At 40.2% G+C, this 19,477-nt stretch overlaps 1 protein-coding gene across 18 annotated transcripts in view; it reads right to left on the bottom strand.

Annotated features, from left to right (window-relative positions):
• Positions 1–19,477, bottom strand: part of dmd (dystrophin) — a 1,983,813-nt gene that overhangs the window by 2,652 nt on the left and 1,961,684 nt on the right. For 17 of the 18 annotated variants that reach the window (XM_072584994.1, XM_072584999.1, XM_072584995.1 and 14 more), the window contains one exon: positions 17,749–17,841. In XM_072584994.1, the coding sequence (XP_072441095.1) occupies positions 17,749–17,841 (93 nt within the window). Of the gene's footprint in view, positions 1–2,111; positions 2,144–17,748; positions 17,842–19,477 lie in introns of all 18 variants that reach the window. The other variant, XM_072585000.1, reaches the window with a different exon arrangement.

Genomic DNA, 19,477 nt, shown 5'->3' with positions numbered 1-19,477 from the left:
ATTCCAGTGACATTTCCATTTATTGTTACAAGATGAGCCCTTGCTGCTAAATGCTGCAAAGATAGTGATGACAATGTTGCATACCATAAAAACACTTGACATAATGTCAAGATTTTGCCTATTATGGTCTTAGTGAGCTGCCAAATGACACGTTTTCAGTTTGAACCAAGAGTAGCTTTATGTTTTGTAAACATAATTCTTGTTACATGTTCCTTTTGACTTGTGTTATCTCATGCAAATTAAACTAAACAAAATTAAGCACATGAGTGACCGCGCTCTTTAAATATCGAGAGCATACAGAAAGTAACTCTACTGTTGAAAAGTAAATGGAAACATTTTATATTCATTTCTTTCCAAGGCATTGAAGGAAATTCAATATTTCTTTTCAACATTTTTATAATTTGCAAGAAAAACAGCTCACGAAATTACCAACTAAATTGGTATGTCTTTCTTTAGTGCAAGGAATGTTATGAAGGATTAAATTTCAAGTTTAAATTAGAACTTAAGCATTGGTATACATGTAAATACAGCAAGCTCAAAAGGATGATTTTTCTTTTGCTAACATGAAGTACTCTGGGCAACAAAAAGGATTAGATTGTTCAGGTGCTGAGAAATAATGCTGCTTCACTTGACAGTGGTGGTTAGAAGGAGCTTGTCCACCTCACCGATTTGCATTCGGGCATACGATAGCCCACTCCCAGGTTACTAATTTGCCATTAATGATAATTTTGAAACAGGACATATTTCAAACTTTTTGTGTTTAATAATGAAACAAAGAAAATTAATCAGTCAAATCACATTTTAACAATCTATTTCATGGCATGAAGAACCAACAAGAATAAAGTTTTATGATAAGCTTTAGACACAGGGAAAATTTTGGTATGAAATGGATCCTGGTGCATATTCACCCTGCCAATTCTAGAAAGTATAAACATTTCTAAAAGAATAATTTTTAAATTTGCATTGCATCATTTCTGATACACCTGATTTTCGAACAGATCTTTTCCAGAAAGAATCTTATGGAGAATGGGTTCACAGTTCATGGTTCTTTTTCAAGTGGCGGGCTGTTAATGAAACTGAATTAATAACTCATTAATTTCTGGGGAATTCGTCCCACAGTGATGCCCACAATCCCTTGCTCCCAAACAATGAAAGCTATCGTCAGTTTTGTACCCTTGATACTGCACTTCTGCCTTCAGGATTCTCATGAACAGAAATGTTTAGTAGAAGGTGAAAGATTTATTCGGTCTGACGAGAAACCAGAGAACAGAACAGATGCTTTGTTTACTCCAGTGCAAGTGAAGGAACAGTGGGACTCATGTAACTATTTATCATTTAATAGGCTTATAGTCAAGGTGGGTTTGTTTGGGGCTGTGAGCTGTTGGAAAGTTTGTTGTATTTTTTGATGCTGGCATTTACAGCTCTTCGTAATCAGAATTATAAAGGCCAAATTCATGCTTGTTTTGCACTGCATAATTAAACACATTACTGAAATTAATTTTGCTGATATTTTTATGGCTAGCAAGAGGAATCATCTTGTCAATGGATAACAACTTTTTATTTCTGGTTTCACATGCTATTTCTATTGCCATCGGAGGCAAATCCACAATATGGTGTTAAGCAGCAAGAGTCTGAGTGAACGATGCATAACAGTTAACTCCAGTTACCCAATTTTATAGATTTGGTTTCCCATTAGAGTAGATAGAGATCTCTTCTAGACATGTCAGCTGGCATGTCTCATTAAAAATCACTTTTGTTTATTGCTAATTTTTTCCCCAATGAATTAAAAATAAGTGAAGAAGTGAACAAGCTCCATACGAACCTGAAATTTAGATTGTCAAAGAGATAAAAATAAAATCTTTATACTATACCACGCAAACATTTTAAAAAAAGCAAGCTTGGTCAACCTTTGATTAGTTGCTGTTATTTGGGAAGCATTTTTCAAAGCTGAATGCTGCATTTGGTGGGCTAACAGCACAGGCCTAGTATTGATCACTGATGCCATGCTTAAAATGCACATCAATAGACATCTACTACACGTGCTAGTAACAAATGGAAGAAGCAGGCATATTTATGCAGTATTGCTCTGCCAGTGAGATTGTCTCACCAACCTCTTTCACTTGTTTTCCAGAGACATCCCTCTCTTTAGTGATAGGCAGAAAAGATGAAAAGAAAAAGAACCAACAGTGTAGATGAATGCACTATTCCAAATTAACACTGAGAATTAAATACTTTCATGCAGGCAACGAAATATCAGAATGTAAACAACAGTTCAACACTATCTTAGATTAAGTGCCACCGTTAAAGGAACAGAAATGCAATAATTTAAGCTTTCTTCAGGGAGTACTGAAAAATCAATAAATATTGAATGTGACTCAGTATCTATCATTCAGCAAATCACATAAATGAACTTTTAATATCTTATTTCAAGGACTGTACTTCCCAATATTTAGCACCTCCTTGGCACTGAACTAATGGATAAGGTGCAGAATTTGTTCAGACAGATATTAAACATATCTCATTCAGCTGTCAATTCAACCAATTAAAATGTACAGCAACAATTGCTATGATGGGACACTTATAGATACAAAATTTTTTAATGAATACTTTTTTTCTCTCACATGCCTTTCAATCTGAGTCTCGATCAACAGGCATTGGCTTTGCAATTGTACAACAAGAGAATATTGCAAAGGGAATTTATGCCAAACCAAAGGCTTTTCATAGCCCATAAAGAGTTATCATCTCAATGTACCACTTAAAAGTGCTCAAACACTGAAAACATGACATGTATTGCCATTACAAATGACTGTAAAAACTCACGTCAATGCTAATAATATTTCACTCCTTAAAATTTTGGATAAAATGCTTCTAACGTTTGCATTGTGTTACTCATTTATCACACATGGTATACCAATTTATCCAATGTCAGACCTCTTTGAAAGTAATGTGCTTTTCTTTTGACTCACCAATTTTATTGAAGCTGTCCAATCAAAATAGAACCAACATTCATTTTTTGTGGTAATGGAGTTCAATTTGCAATTTCCAAATCTCATTGCTGGGTACTCAATGAACTTCATATATAGATAATATTTGTGCTCACTGTAGTTCAAACCTCATTATCCAGTTAATAATTAGAAATATCTTTAAAGTAATAACTGGTACAACTAAAGCTGGAATGATGCTTCGGTTCTCAAGTGATTGAGGTCATGATATGACATCGAGATTTTATGAAGTGAAAACCATAACGTGTCAATCATGCAGCAAATAACACAGAATTACATCCCTCAGCAAAAAAAACATTTCTGTTTATTAGGCTAAATGCCAAAAATGATTCTATAAATTTGACAAAATGCACAACTTATCCAATTTTTGCAGTCACTTAATTCTAATATATACCGATAAATGCTTTCATCTACAAAAAGAAAATAGGTAATTTTGCAGGTCGTCTGACTCAATATGCCTTCAGCTCATAAATCACAAACTGTTAATTAGCTTTGTTCTGCGTCACTGCTTTTGAATTCATGTAACACTAAAACCTCGTCAAAGAATGAATTGCTGTAACTGGAAGAAAAACTACTTTGGACGGAATTCTCTAATACATGTTACAAGTGCTATTGATACCTATCAATGAATGTAAGGAAGTAATCCAGTCTGAACTTGTACATAAACAATTCCAAATTCATCTGTAACTCTGGATTGGATGGGTATAAATTGATTAATGCTACCACCACTTGTAAGTTTTAAATGGAAGGAAGGGAAAATGATTTCGTTGTCGGACAAGTTAAACCCAATCTTCCCCTGTTTGGGTCCCATAGGTGCTCACCTGAAACAATACCTTCAACACATTAAGTAAAGATTGAAACACTTTAGAAGGCTTTCTTTTCAAAACTAGTTCCTAATGAGTGAATTACATATCAAACTTCACACTATTAGAAATCTCATGTAAGCCTTGGAGGTTGCGAACATAAGACATATTCAAGGTGCTTTTTTTTCTCTAAATCCCATTTCTGTGGAAATGGCAGAGCAGGACTGGACCTCCAGTGCACAAACACTGTAGGTATCTCTACACCGTCACTGCAGCTTGCTACATCTGCCTTCTACTCAGTTTAGGGGTGCTGCCAGCACTGCGGGAGGCCTGAAATTGGTTTTCTTTATTCATTGAGTCGTTTATGGAGATATGACCTGTGTGGGCAGCTCACCCCAATGTGGTAAAAACAATGACCGCAGATGCTGGAAACCAGATTCTGGATTAGTGGTGCTGGAAGAGCACAGCAGTTCAGGCAGCATCCAAGGAGCAGCGAAATCTACGTTTTGGGCAAAAGCCCTTCATCAGGAATAAAGGCAGTGAGCCTGAAGCATGGAGAGATAAGCTAGAGGAGGGTGGGGGTGGGGAGAAAGTTGAATAGAATATAATGGGTGAGTGGGGGAGGGGATGAAGGTGATAGGTCAGGGAGGAGAGGGTGGAGTGGATAGGTGGAAAAGGAGATAGGCAGGTAGGACAAGTCCGGACAAGTCATGGGGACAGTGCTGAGCTGGAAGTTTGGAACTAGGGTGAGGTGGGGGAAGGGGAAATGAGGAAACTGTTGAAGTCCACATTGATGCCCTGGGGTTGAAGTGTTCCGAGGCGGAAGTTGAGGCATTCTTCCTCCAGGCGTCTGGTGGTGAGGGAGCGGCGGTGAAGGAGGCCCAGGACCTCCATGTCCTCGGCAGAGTGGGAGGGGGAGTTGAAATGTTGGGCCACGTGGCGGTATGGCTGATTGGTGCGGGTGTCCCGGAGATGTTCCCTAAAGCGCTCTGCTCGGAGGCGCCCAGTCTCCCCAATGTAGAGGAGACCGCATCGGGAGCAACGGATACAATAAATGATATTAGTGGATGTGCAAGTAAAACTTTGATGGATGGACCAGTTCCACCACAGAACACACCAGATGGCCTCCTTCTTTAGAGACCGCAATTTTCCTTCCCACGTGGTTAAAGATGCCCTCCAACGCATCTCGTCCACATCCCGCACCTCCGCCCTCAGACCCCACCCCTTCAACCGTAACAAGGACAGAACGCCCCTGGTGCTCACCTTCCACCCTACCAACCTTCACATAAACCAAATCATCCTCCGACATTTCCGCCACCTCCAAAAAGACCCCACCACCAGGGATATATTTCCCTCCCCACCCCTTTCCGCCTTCCGCAAAGACCGTTCTCTCCATGACTACCTGGTCAGGTCCACGCCTCCAAACAACCCACCCTCCAATCCTGGCACTTTCCCCTGCCACCGCAGGAGCTGTAAAACCTGCACCCACACCTCCTCCCTCACCTCTATCCAAGGCCCTAAAGGAGCCTTCCACATCCATCAAAGTTTTACTTGCACATCCACTAATATCATTTATTGTATCCGTTGCTCCCGATGCGGTCTCCTCTACATTGGGGAGACTGGGCGCCTCCGAGCAGAGCGCTTTAGGGAACATCTCCGGGACACCCGCACCAATCAGCCATACCGCCACGTGGCCCAACATTTCAACTCCCCCTCCCACTCTGCCGAGGACATGGAGGTCCTGGGCCTCCTTCACCGCCGCTCCCTCACCACCAGACGCCTGAAGGAAGAACGCCTAATTTTCCGCCTCGGAACACTTCAACCCCAGGGCATCAATGTGGACTTCAACAATTTCCTCATTTCCCCTTCCCCCACCTCACCCTAGTTCTAAACTTCCAGCTCAGTAACTGTCCCCCTGACTTGTCCGACCTGCCTATCTTCTTTTCCACCTATCCACTCCACCCTCTCCTCCTTGACCTTCATCCCCTCCTCCACTCACCCATTGTACTCTATGCTACTTTCTCCCCACCCCCACCCTCCTCTAGCTTATCTCTCCATGCTTCAGGCTCACTGCCTTTATTCCTGATGAAGGGCTTTTGCCCGAAACGTCGATTTCGAAGCTACTTGGATGCTGCCTGAACTGCTGTGCTCTTCCAGCACCACTAATCCAGAACCTGCACAGTATGAAGCCTGGTCCCGAATACGTAATCAATTTAATTTCTATGTCATTGTTCTGAATTTTCTGCACTAGGAGAAATATTAGGCCTGCTTAATGTATACTCAGGTACTATCAATCTCTTAAAATGCACAACAGCAGCAGTCATATTTCTTAATGACAATGCAGCCTCAACCTAAAAAACAAGGTTATTAAGACTAATGATCAGACATTGATACAAGTGAAAAATATCAGTATCTTCTGGAATTTTTGCATTGAAAAGTTATTTAGTTAGGCAAACAAGGACTTGCAGATGGTCTCATTTTCAACCAGCTTGTTACTTGTGAAAAAATCTTAAGTATGCACCAAGAACTGATAACATTTTATGCAGCCACAGTGCTCACCGAGCTCTACAGACACTCACTCAAAAGCTCATTCTCTCAAAGAAGCACAAAGTAATAATCAAGGTCTTGTGTTGACATGTGGAAATCTACTTGCCACCATTCTTTTTTTTAAGCAGGGAAATATCTTTAAATGACAGAGAAATTGTACCCATCCCACATTTAAATCAAATAAAGCACATACTAACTTGATTATTTCAACATAAAGCTGTGTGTTTCATTACAGAAACTTACCAGGCATTTTACAGGAAAAGATCATGTCCCTGCATAGCCATAGCTAGTCACTATTAATCATTTGTCTGGAGGTAGACTACATTGTGGAACTGGCTGCTCAGCATGGATCTAACAGCTGTCTAATTCATTCCACAACACAAGAACCAACATGAAGAACAGCAGAAAAATCCCTCTGGGGAAGCAGGGATTGACTTCCTCCAGAAGTGTTATTCGTATCTGCTTAATTCAGATAAAACTGCTATGCCACCACCCACCCTCCCAGTAAAGGAAATTAAAATGACATTAGGAACACCACAAAGGCAAATGGATAGAAAAAAAAGCTGCTGTTCACAATTTTATACTTGTAAGAACTATGGCATTTGAATGGTGAATTAATTCTTAAACACTTGATGGTTTAATTTCCTCTGCAAGTGCTCTTGGTTAACATTCTCATGTAAAATTCCTTTTGCGCTATCTTAATGACTGTTTTAATTATACATATATTAATTTTATGCAAAAATGTTAACCAGTTCGTTAGCTTCTAAGCATTGTTTTAGGTTTCAGGGTTTCAGTTTGACTTGATATGTACATTTGTGTTTAAATTAAAAATACAAGGAGCTCTTTTAATCGCTGGAAAATACACTGTGTGTAGTGTGGTACCGAGCTACGCAGCTCAGGAGGATTCCTATTTAATCAGTGTTTGCTGAGGCAGTTGATTGGAGATGAATGCTGTTCGATAGGTGGGCTTGAGTGGACAAGTAGCAATGAGGCACAACACAGCTAGATCTCAAGCTTCAGATTTACTTTCACCTATGTATCCTACAAAAAGTCTGCATGTTCCCTTTTTGTAAATCTGCATTGTTAATTATCTTCCTGATTGTAATACAAAGACTGACCATTTGAGCAACAGGTTTAGAGCGCTCTGGAACCTCAACAGGCATCACGATTATGTCAGTAATAATTACTACACTCACATTTTGCTTGTTTTTATCATTTTCTGTCTGAAATTGGTCACACAGTTAGTTAACATCTCACCCTAGAGTCTGCAAAGAATTCATACTTGACAATTTGCTTTTCCTCAAGGTGGCATGCTGGCTCAGTGGTAGTGCTGCTGCATCACAGCGCCAGAGACTAGTTTCATTTCCAGCCTCAGCCTCAAACACTGATTAAATAGGAATCCTCCTGAGCTGCGTAGCTCGGTACCACACTACATACAGTGCATTTTCCAGCGATTAAAAGAGCTTCCTTGTATTTTTAAATCTGTGTGGAGTGGAGTTTACATGTTCATCCCATGGGTTTCCGCCAGGGGCTCCAGTTTCCTCCAACAGTCCAAAGATGTGTAGATTAAGTGGAATTGACCATGTTAAATTATCCATAGTGTCCAGGGATGTGTAGGTTAGGTGGATTAGCCATGGGAAATACAGGGTTACAGGGATAGAGTGAGGGAATGGGTCCAGGTGGGATGCTCTTTGTGGCCTTGTTGGGCTGAATGGCCTGTTTCCACACAATGGTAAAAACAATGACTGCTGGCAATTCTATTTAAAAAAAATCCTCATAAGTCCCTTGAAGGTATGACTCAGAAAAGGGGTCAGTTTCTTCACATAAACTGATAATTCCCATTTATGTGCTGTTAAAAATGTATATCTGACTTCCCTACTGTATCTATATTGCCAGGATGGCTCATCCAATACCAACTGTTGCCCCTTAATGTCCTCTGGTCTTTGACTCTCTCATCCTTTCAACATTTACCTTGTCAAGCTCCTTAAGAATCTGAGATATTCCAATGAGATCACATCTTATTCTTCTAAACTCCAGTGAGTAAAGTCCCAAATTGTTTAACCTTTGCTCAAAACACAATCTCTCCAGACCAGGGATCATCCTATTGAACTTTCTCTGAACCCCAATGAAATTATATCTTTCCCTTAATAAAGGGACCAAAAATGCTCACAATACTCCGAATGTGGTCTCACCAACTCCTTGTAAAGTTGCAGGAAGACTCCCCGACTATTACACTCCAATCTCTTTGAATTAAGGGCCAACATTCCATTAGCCTTCCTGATTACCTTGTGCTGGCCCTCTGTGTTTCATGCACAAGTATCCCCAAGTCCCCTTGTGTTGCAGCCTTCTGCAGTTTTTTCTCAATTTAAATAATATTTTGTTTTTTTGCTCTCCCTTATCTGATGACTTAACCTTTTGTAGGTATTGTGCTGAACACCCTCTAGAAGTCTAAATACAACATAGCAACTGGTTCCCTTCTATCTACTCTGGCTGAGACTTTTCGGAAAACCCAATTAATGCCATACTCTCGTTGATGACCATCAATACTTCCACATAAATTTCATCTGAATCAAAACCTTGCTGACTATATCTTGTCGGACAGCAAGCCACCAGCCGGCCATTATCACCTATATTCTCTAATTCAAATTTACTCCCAACCCATAGGATTCAAATCGAAAATTCTCATCCTTACGTATGGTCTCATCATACTTTTATCTCTGCAACCTCTCCAATCCTTTTGTCCTTAAACTCCCCAAGACTCTGACCACTTCTTGTATATTTTAAAATTCATTCATGGGACGTGGGCATTGCTGGCTGGCTAACATTTGTTGCCCATCCCTAAATGCTTGAGAAGATGGTGGCGAGCTGCCTTCTTGAACTGCTACAGTCCACCTGCTGTGGGTTAATCCATAAACAATAATCCATAATAGCCCCCACCTCCCAAGGGGAGAATTCCAGGATTCTGACCCAGCGACAGTGAAGGAGCCATGATATATTTCCAAGATGGTGAGTGGCTTAGACAGGAACTTGCAGATGTAAGTGCTCCCATGCATCTGCTGCCCGTTGTCCTTCTTGATGGCTGTGGGTTTGGATGGTGCTGCCTAAAGATTTTTTTGTGAATTTCTGCAGTACATCTCGCACACATCGTCACTACTGAACGTCGATGGGGCTACTGAATGCTTGTTGCTTTGTCCTGGATGGTGTCAAGCTTGAGTGTTGTTGGAGGTGTATCCATCCAGGAAAGTGAGGAGTAATCCATCACACTCTGACTTGTGCCTTATAGATGATGATCGGGTTTGAGCAGTCAGGTGAGTTACCTGCTGCGGTATTCCTAGCTTCTGATCTGCTCTTGTAGTAATTGTGCTTATGTGGCGAGTACAGTTCAGGTTTTGGTCAATGATTAGATCATCTCTGATTGGAGTTTGTCATTGTTCAGCATTTGTGTGGCGTGAATGTTACTTGCCACTCGTCAGCCCAAGCCTCTGGGTATTGTCCAGATCATGTTGTACTTGAAAAATGGACCGCTTCAATATCAGGAGAGTGCTGAACATTGTGTAATCATTGGCGATCTTTCCCACTTCTGACCTTATGATGAAGGGAGGGCCATTGATGAAGCAGCTGAATATTGTTGGGCCTAGGACACTATCCTGAGAAACGTCTAGAGTGTTGTCTTGGAGCTGAGATCCACAACCATCTTCCTATTTGCTAGGTTTGATTCCAACCACCGGAGAGTTTGCTCCCCGAGACTCATAGATTCCATTTTTGCGAGGGCTCCTTGATGCACACTCGATCAGATGTGAAGTTGATGTCCAGGGCTGTCACTCACACCTCACCTCTGGAATTCAGTTCTGTTGTCCATGTTTGAACCAAGGTTGTAATGATGTCAGGAGCTGAGTGGCCTTGGCAGAACCCAAACTGGGTGTCACTGAACAGGTTATTGCTGAGTTGGTGCTGCTTGATAGCACTATTGATGACACTGTCCATCACTTTACTGATGATCGAGATTAGACTGATGGGGCAGTAATTGACCAGTTAGGTTTGTCCCACGTTTAGCATATAGGACATACCTGGGCAATTTTCCATGTTAGAAACCATAGAAATAACAGCACAGAAGAGGGTCATTTGGCCCAACTTGTCCATACCGACCCAAAGTCATCCAGATGCCCTTTGCTCCCTATTGTAAGCGTTGGAACTGCACTTGAAGGGTTTGATAGGGGATTGGCAAATTCTGGAACACAAGCCTTCAATACTGCTGCTAGAATGTTGTCAGGACCCATAGCCTTTGCAGTATCCAGTGTCTCCAACCATTTCTTATATTACATGGAGTTAATTAAATCAAATTGGCTAAAGACTTATCTGTAATGCAGGGGACCACAGGAGGAGAGGGATCATCCACTTCTGGCTGAAGATCACTGCGAATGCCTCAGTTTTCCCTTCTGCATTCCTGTTTTGACCTCTTTCACGAGTGAGTTTTTTAACTGTCCATCACCATTCACGACTGGATGTGGCAGGACTGCAGAGGTCTAATCCGTTGGCCGTGGGATCGTTTAGGACTGTCTATGCTGCGTGGCATGCAAGGTAGACTTGTTTGGCAGCTTCACCAAGCTGACATCTTACTTTTTCTTATGTCTTGTGCTGCTATCGAATGCCCTCCTATTCTCCATTGAACCAGGGGTGATCCCCTTGTTTGATAGTAATGGTTGAGTGGGGAATATGTCGGGCCTTGAGGTTATGGATTGTGCTGGACTACAATTGTGTAGTTGTTGATAGTCCATGACACCTCATGAACACCCAGTCTTAAGTTACTAGATCTGTTCCATTTAACACAGTGAGTGTGCCATACAACACACTGGAGGGTGTTCTCAATGTGAAGGCAGGACTTCATCTCCACAAGGACTGTGTGATGGTCACTCTTACTGATACTGTCATGGACAGATGCACCTGCAGCAAACTGGTAAGCATAATGACAATACTACCGGGCCATCGCTTCCCCAGTTGTTGACAAAATATTTATAGCCTACAGTTGTTTATGAAACATCACCTGCCCTAGCACCATTCTGTGGAATTCCTACCTTTAATCTCTGCCTCGAGGATCTCTCGCTCTTGCTTACACCAGATCTTTTTGACCAAGCGGTTTGTTACCCACCATTATTTCTTCTTCTATTTTTCTCACAACTTTGTGAAAAGCTTTTGAAGCTTTTCACATGAAAATCCTAAATGCATGCAAATTAATGCTCCTTTTAAATTAGGAAACCTCTTTCCAATTCAAAGGCAATTCTTCATCTTCTACAACACCTTCGCATCACATTTGTTTCCATCTGAAACTGTGTGAATGCTTGTAAAAGGCTTGGCATGACCAATCCATTTGAAATTAATTTAAGAAGAAATCTATTCAATAAAGCGCCTACAATCAAGTCTCTTCCCTGGGGTGGTTGGGGGAGTCCAGAACTAGACGGCATAGGTTTAGGGTGAGAAGGGAAAGATAAAGAAGAGACTTAAGGGGCAACTTTTTCACACAGGGGATAGTACGTGTATGGAATGAGGTGCCAGAGGAAATCATGGAGGCTAGTACAATTACAACATTTAAAAGGCATCTGGATAGGTAAATGAATAGCAATGGCTTGAAGGGATATGGGCTGGGTGCTGGCATGTGGCACCAGATTGGGTCGGGATATTTGGTCGGCATGGACGAGTTGGACCGAAGGGTCTGTATCCATGCTGTACATCTCTATGACTCTAAATAAAATTGGTTTTTAAGTAACAGGAATAACAATAATAATGTCAAGTATAAATTTACAATGCAGGTTAACTAATTCTTGCTCCAACATCTAGTTCAAATTCAACATCTTCTGAACCCGGTGTTGTATTATTTCAAAGCTGATAGTTGCGAGATTGCACTGAATTATAGTACAGCTCAGAAATAGGCCATTTGAACACTCTCCTTCATCTAACCCCATTACCATATCCCTGCATTCCCTTTTTCCCTCGCCTCACGTGTATTCCAACGGTGATAACACTTGAAAAACGCCCTTCATTAACTATAATGCATTTTGGGACATCTTGAGGTTGTGAAAGGTGCGACATGGATGCAAGTCTTCTTTTAAACCGCTGAAGTAAAACTATCTTTAAATATTTCCTCACTAGTTTCACCCAACTACATTTGGAACCAAATTCCATTCTAAAGTTCCACATTCTAAACAGTTACAGGATACAAAAACCATCTCTTGGAATTATTATCGACTGTCCTGTATTTACCCTGCAAAATCCTGCATCATTTTAACGACCTCTATTATTCTTTAGTCTAGCTTCCAGAGAGAAAAGGCCAAACTGTTCAATCTTCTTTTGGAAACATATGCCTTGCAATTCTGATAAGGTCATTGTAAATTTTTTTTTGCATCTACAGGAGTGCGTTTCTCTAGTTTTTTTTATGAACCTGTCATGTTACGCCTTGGAAGAAGGTGGGGCTTCTTGAAGCCAGATCTATTGGCCCAGAGATGGGACACCACCATTGTGCCACATGAGCCCACCTCGCACCACACCCTCTCAACCCATATATTTTCTTATAATTAGAAGACCAGAACAGTACACAGTACGTGATGTCATTGTCGAATCAAGGTTTCAGCTGAATTATTTTGTATAGAAATGAGACAAAGCTTTGTCTTTTATCACATGAAGTTATGGTATATCTCAGTAACAAGGAGGAGGTGATATTTTAGTGGTATTATCATTTGATTAATAATCCAGTAACCCAGTAACAGAGTTACCAAGTCATATAGTACAGAAACAGGGCCAACCAGTCTATGATGAACATGATCCTAAAACTAAGCTAGGCCCACCTTCCTGATCCTGGCCCATATCCCTCCAAACCTTTCCTATTGACGTACATATCCAAATGTCTTTTGAAGTTGTAATTGTGCTCACATCTACCACTTCCTCAGGAAGTGCATTCCACACGTGAACCACCCTCTGTGGAAATAATTTGTTCCCATGTCTTTTTAAACTTATCTCTCCTTTCACCTTAAAATTGTGCCCCACAGGCTTGAAATCACCCACCCAAGGGAAAAGACAACTATCATTAACCCTATTTCTACCCCTCATGATTTATACACTTTTATAAGGGCACCTCTCAACCTCCTACGCTCCAGTGAAAAAAGTCCCAGCCTATCCAGCCTTCCTTTATAACTCAAACCTTTCATACCTGGCCACATCCTGGCCAGAATCTCTTCTGAACACTCTACAGCTTAATAATATCTTACCCATAACTGGGAGAACAAAAGTAGACACAGTATTCCATCAGAGGCCTCACCAATATTCGAGGGACCTGTCTTTGAATCCCATCATTGCAGATGGTGAAACGTGAACTCAATTTCTCAAAAACAATCTGGAATTAAGAGTCTAATGTTAAGTATAAAGCCATTGTGAATTTTTGGAAAAACTATCTAGATTCGCTAATTTCCTTTAGGGAACAAAATCTGCCATCCTTACCTGATCTAGCCCACACTTGACTTCAAATTCTTACTACTGTGGCTAACTCTTAGCTGCCCTCCGCACAAATAGGGATGAGAAATAAAGATCTGCCTGGACAGCAACACCCACATCGTGGGAACGAATATAACTAAGCTCAACCAATCAATACCAGTTTGCATGCTCCAGATAGGTCTTCACTCAAACACTCATTCCTGATGAAGGGCTTTTGCCCGAAACGTCGATTTCGCTGCTCGTTGGATGCTGCCTGAACTGCTGTGCTCTTCCAGCACCACTAATCCAGTATTTGGTTTTCAGCATCTGCGGTCATTGTTTTTACCTTCACTCAAACTACTTCAACTAACACCATTAACATGTCCTTCCCATTTGTTTTACTATGATTTTATAAATTTTCAACTCCATCTATTTTGAGACGAACCCCAGTGCTCTGCACAGTTTCATGACCACAGTAGCCTGTACCATTATCCCTTATGTTCCATTGTTCTTTTGTTCATATCTTTTTTGCATGGATTACCTACCCTTCTTTTACAGTGCATCACACTTAACTACATTAAAATGCACTTTTTGATTACCATTGACCATTCAGCAACTTCATTGACATCTTCTTGTAGTTTATCAGTTTATTTATTCATGATGCCTTCTAATTTGATATGATAAGCATATTTTGAATCTGTGCTTCTGATTCCCAAGTCCAATTTTTAAAAATAAATAATAAAAATGAGTTTCCAGCACCAATCTTGTGGAACATCAATTCCCATCCAATGAAAGTCTAAGCAATGACTTTTAAAATTAATTTTCTCTCTTTATTTGTATTCATGGTAACCACTCTGCAATTTGTCCCTGACAGTGCGCACAGGCTTCTTGAAAATCCATGTAAATTATCTTCTGAAGCTGTGATGAAGGTAGCACCTGTTTCCAACAGATTGCTTTAATTATCACACTTTGGGGATTGAACTGAATCTTCTCCCATAATGTCCTCTTTGAGGTAGACCACAGCTATATTTACATTTTTTTTACCATGAGTAGATGTCTCATGGTGTCATTTATCAGATATTAAAGAAAACATGGTTTTAAAGCAAGGTTACTTTTATCAGAATGGCTGTTGTAAAAATTCCTTACTTTGTGAAATAAGTGTTAATGTGGCACATACTATGTAGAACGTTTTATTTTTAAATTTAAAAAAAGTGTCCTCAACGGGACCAATAAAAGGGTAACAAAAAACAAAAAAGACTGGTATTATTCAAAACTAAAAAAGCACACCAGCAAAGTAGTCGAACATGATACGCATCATTACAATAGAGAGGGAGTGCAAAAAGCCAGTGGCAGTAGAGACAAGGATATCCTGGTGTTGGAGGACGTTTAGAGCTGGTTTACAAGAATGATTCCAGGGATGAACGGCATGTCATATGCGGGCAGTTGAGGACTTTGGGTCTGTACTCGATGGACGTTAGCATAGAACATAGGACTGTACAACCCAGGAACAGGCCCTTCGGCTCATGATGTTGTGCCAAACATGACACCAAATTAAACTAATCTCTTCTGCCTGTTTTTGGTCCATATCACTCCATACCTTGCACGTTCACATCCTTATCTAAAAGGACATTAAATGCCATGATTGTATCTACCTCCACCAGCACCCCTGGCAGTGTGTTCCAGACTTCACCCTCTGAAAAAAGAGCTGCTCATGTTTCGTCTGAACTTCCCGCTCTCACCTTAAATGCATGCCCCCTAGCAATAGACATTTCAACTCTGGGAAAACTATTCAGACTGTCAACCCTATCTATGCATCCCATGATTTTATAGACTTCTATCAAGTCTCCCTTCAGCTTCTGCCACTCCAGAGAAAACAACCCAAGTTTTTCTAGCCTCTCCTTATAGCTCATACCCTCTAATCCAGGCAGCATCCTGGTAAAGCTCTTCTGCACCCTCTCCAAATTCTCCACATCCTTCCTGTAATGTGGTGACTCAGTTTAGAAGGATGAGAGGGGATCTTGTTGAAACCGACCGAATACTGAGAGGCCTGGATACAGTATTCGTGAAGATGATGTTCCCTCTAGAGGGAGAGACCAGGACCCAAGGACACAGCCCCAGAGTGAAGGGATGACCCTTTAGAACTGAGAAGGAATTTCTTCAGCCAGAAGGTGGTTAACCTGTGGAATTTACTGCCATAGAAGGCTGTGGAGGCCAAGTCATTGAGTGTTTTTAAGACAGAGATAGATAGGTTTTTGATTGGTAAAGGGATCAAAGGTTATGGAGTGAAGGCATGAAAGTGGTGTCGAGAAAAAATATCAGCCATGATTGAATAGTGGAGGAGACCCGATTGGCCAAATGGCATAATACTGCTCCCATGTGGTCTTATGGCAAAGTTGGTGCAAGATCTTATTTAAAATTAATGGGAATGATGCACCTTTATAAAGGCATATACAAAATTTAATAGGGCAGACTAATAGAAAATGCAGACACAATGCAGAATCAGGTTAGTCAAAAGAAACAAGCTTTATGGACAAGTCACCACAATAGGAATTAAGAGTCTCTGCATAGGAATTGTGAACCCTGTCTTGAATTTCGTGCAATGTGATATGGGGAGGGAGTGCATTAAAATGAGGTTTGGGGAGGGTAACAAGTCTTGCAATAATTGTAGGTTACAACTGCATGTCACAATTATGACGACATTTAATTAGACACAGTCAAAGAAGCTGATATCAATGAAACTGGTTATTTAGTACTGCATTCATATTATAAACTAAGTGACACCCTGAAATAGCTTTGCTCCTGAATGAGTTTAAACTTGAGACGTCAATCAAGTCAGCAAGCTCAGCCTGCCTCTGAAGCAAAACAGACAGATACCAGGTTCATAAATTTGTGTGTTTGTCAGAGCTCTCCTACTCTATGTTCAGCAGCAAAGAAGCTGACAGCCATATGTGTGGCACAGGTTCACCTCTAACTAATATCTCAGATCCTGATCAGTTTTCTGAATGCACTGAAGCCCCCCCACTGGTAGCACCTTTCTGTTAGAGGCTAATTAACTTGGCATGGGAAGCATGACTGGGACTTCTCTGGTCTTTTTGCTTCAGTTACACAAGCAGCCCTGTCTAATGCTGATCTGACATCTTTGGTACAAACAAAACTCAGAATCAGAGATTCAATGGAATTTAATAAAGAGATTTTGTTCAGAATATTCTGTACTTCAATGATACACTACATTCAATGAACAAACTCTCAGATTTTTGTTTGCAGCAATCTGATATTTTGCACAAAAATGTTACAGCGAGTCAGAATGTATGGATTTTCAATAGTGTACAATAATTAAAAGAAAAACTATTACATGCAATATTATCACCAGAGGTAGAGCATAAATAAAATTAAAAAGTGTTGTTTTCTGCTATCAATAAGCAAATCTAGCAAAAATATTGTATGTAATTTGAAGTAATATTTCCAACTGACACTTATTCTTGGATTCCTCACCTGACATATAGCGTCAACATAACTGGAAATAAGAAGCTATAGTTAATTTATATGCCACCCTGGTCTCAGACTTAATGATTGTTAATTGATCAGATTAGACTGAACATCTCCTCATAATCACTCTACATATTGGACTGACACTAATTGTAAAAATGACATTTTCAGAGGAAGTGTGCTTTTCCTGTAAGCTTTCTGGAGGGCTCACTAAAAAATGTATTAAGATATTGAGTGCTGACACGCAATGGTGTGGGGGGACGTTCAGTGCTATTTTGAAGATAACAGAGAGCTGAGTTTACATGAGTGCAAAAAAGTAGTAACTGGGTGTTTTCCTGACTTTTGTTACCATTTTACCAACATTCTTTGAGCTCACTCACACGGAGGAATCAGAAATGTTGTAGGCATTTGAGCCTTATCAGCAGTACTGTCAGAATTTGCAATTTACTTACGTCGGGAGCTTGGAAAGGAATTGTTGAGTTGCTCCATCACTTCCTCCAATCCAGTGCTTGTACTTTGGGGAGGACTCAGCAATTCATCCTCACCTGAAATAAGAGTCTGATTTTATTATCTGTACAATAAAGTTTGGACCCAGTGCCTCAGTACAAATTTAAAATAAAAACAATTCTCGAACCAGTCACAGGATCGATATCAGACATGAATGCTTGCATTGCACTACATGAGTTTAGAACGTGTACGAACATGATTAAACAAGAATCCAAAGCAGCTGTAAATACAAGAAAATTATTAGTAACATATAGCTTCAAGAATAAGATACATACCTGTGTATTTTAAAAGGGATCAATAAAAAGATAGGTGGGATTACAAAGTAATCATCTAATCATGAATTTAGACTCAATGCACAATTCACAGTTGAAGATGTCAATTAGGCCTCTTGATGACATTGCTGACTTATGTTGTATACAAGAAGGTGCATGTTTTTGTAACGAGGTACTGCTACAGGCCCTGTCATGTGCTGTTGAACCTCAGGTTCTACAATATATGAAATAACTTCCATCTTCAACTGTATCAGAAAATCTTTACATCAAATAGCACGATTAATTTTAATGTGAAGTTTCTCAATATATTGGGAGAGATAACAGACGATTGCTAAATTTTAAGGGAGCTAGTTTCACATAAATTTAACAAACCATGAGGGTGGAATGTGGGTAGGTCTTGTTAAAAAAGCTTTCACAGTTTTAAAAAAATGTAGCCTCCAGCATGCATCCCTTGAAGCTATTCAGTATTCTTTACGTAATTCTGTTGTAAGCAGCAATTACTCATGTATAATGTAACAGACATAATATCTACTGAAGACAACCGGTTGGGTGGAGCTTTTTGTTCAAGTGTCGTATGTGTTAAAAAGAAACACAAGCAGCAGATAGAATCCAGAGAAAGAGATGCCACTACATTTGAATGGTGATGAGAGACTTAAAATCAAAGATATTCATTTTGATTTTCTCCATTTTTCTGATGTATTGTGAGAATAACATTGGTATAAAATTAGTGCTAAGAACTGTAATAGACCACTTGCCCCTTTGGATCTGCTCCACTACTCAACAAGTTCATGACTGGTTATGCCTTCACTTTCACATCTGTACCCTATAACGCTCGACTCTCTCATGTACTGTCAAACTGTTAAATAGGTTTTTAAAATCTACAGTCCACTTCCTCCTCAAATTTTAATCATTATTTAAGATCCTACTCTCAGACTGAATGGTACGTTTTCAAACATTAAGGATAATTCCATCATATTGTGGCTACTATTGCCTAGAAATTATTTTATAACAAGATTATGAATTAGCCATTTCTCATTCCATAATACTAGATCGAAAAGAATCTATGCCGTAGTTGGTTCCTTAACACATTGCTGCAGTAAACAATCTCAAACACATCCCAGGGATTCCAGCTTGACATCATTAGTACTCATTCGATTCACCCAGTCTATATCCAGACTGAAATCATCCAAGATTACGGCAATCTCCTTGTCATGTGCAACTCTAACTTTCTGATTTTTACAATAACCTAGATTACCATTAGGCTTTAATTGCTGATAAATCACTTCCTCCAATGCTAAGTGCTCCTTGCTTTTTCTTACCTCCACCCAAACACATTCAACAACCTGTTCTTACGATTGGGTCCTCTCTCATGAATACATTGACCCCATTCCTCATTTTTAGC

This window comes from Chiloscyllium punctatum, chromosome 15 (assembly GCF_047496795.1).
Source record: "Chiloscyllium punctatum isolate Juve2018m chromosome 15, sChiPun1.3, whole genome shotgun sequence".
Taxonomy (NCBI): Eukaryota; Metazoa; Chordata; class Chondrichthyes; order Orectolobiformes; family Hemiscylliidae; genus Chiloscyllium; species Chiloscyllium punctatum.
This window is presented reverse-complemented; position numbering and strand designations above follow the sequence as displayed.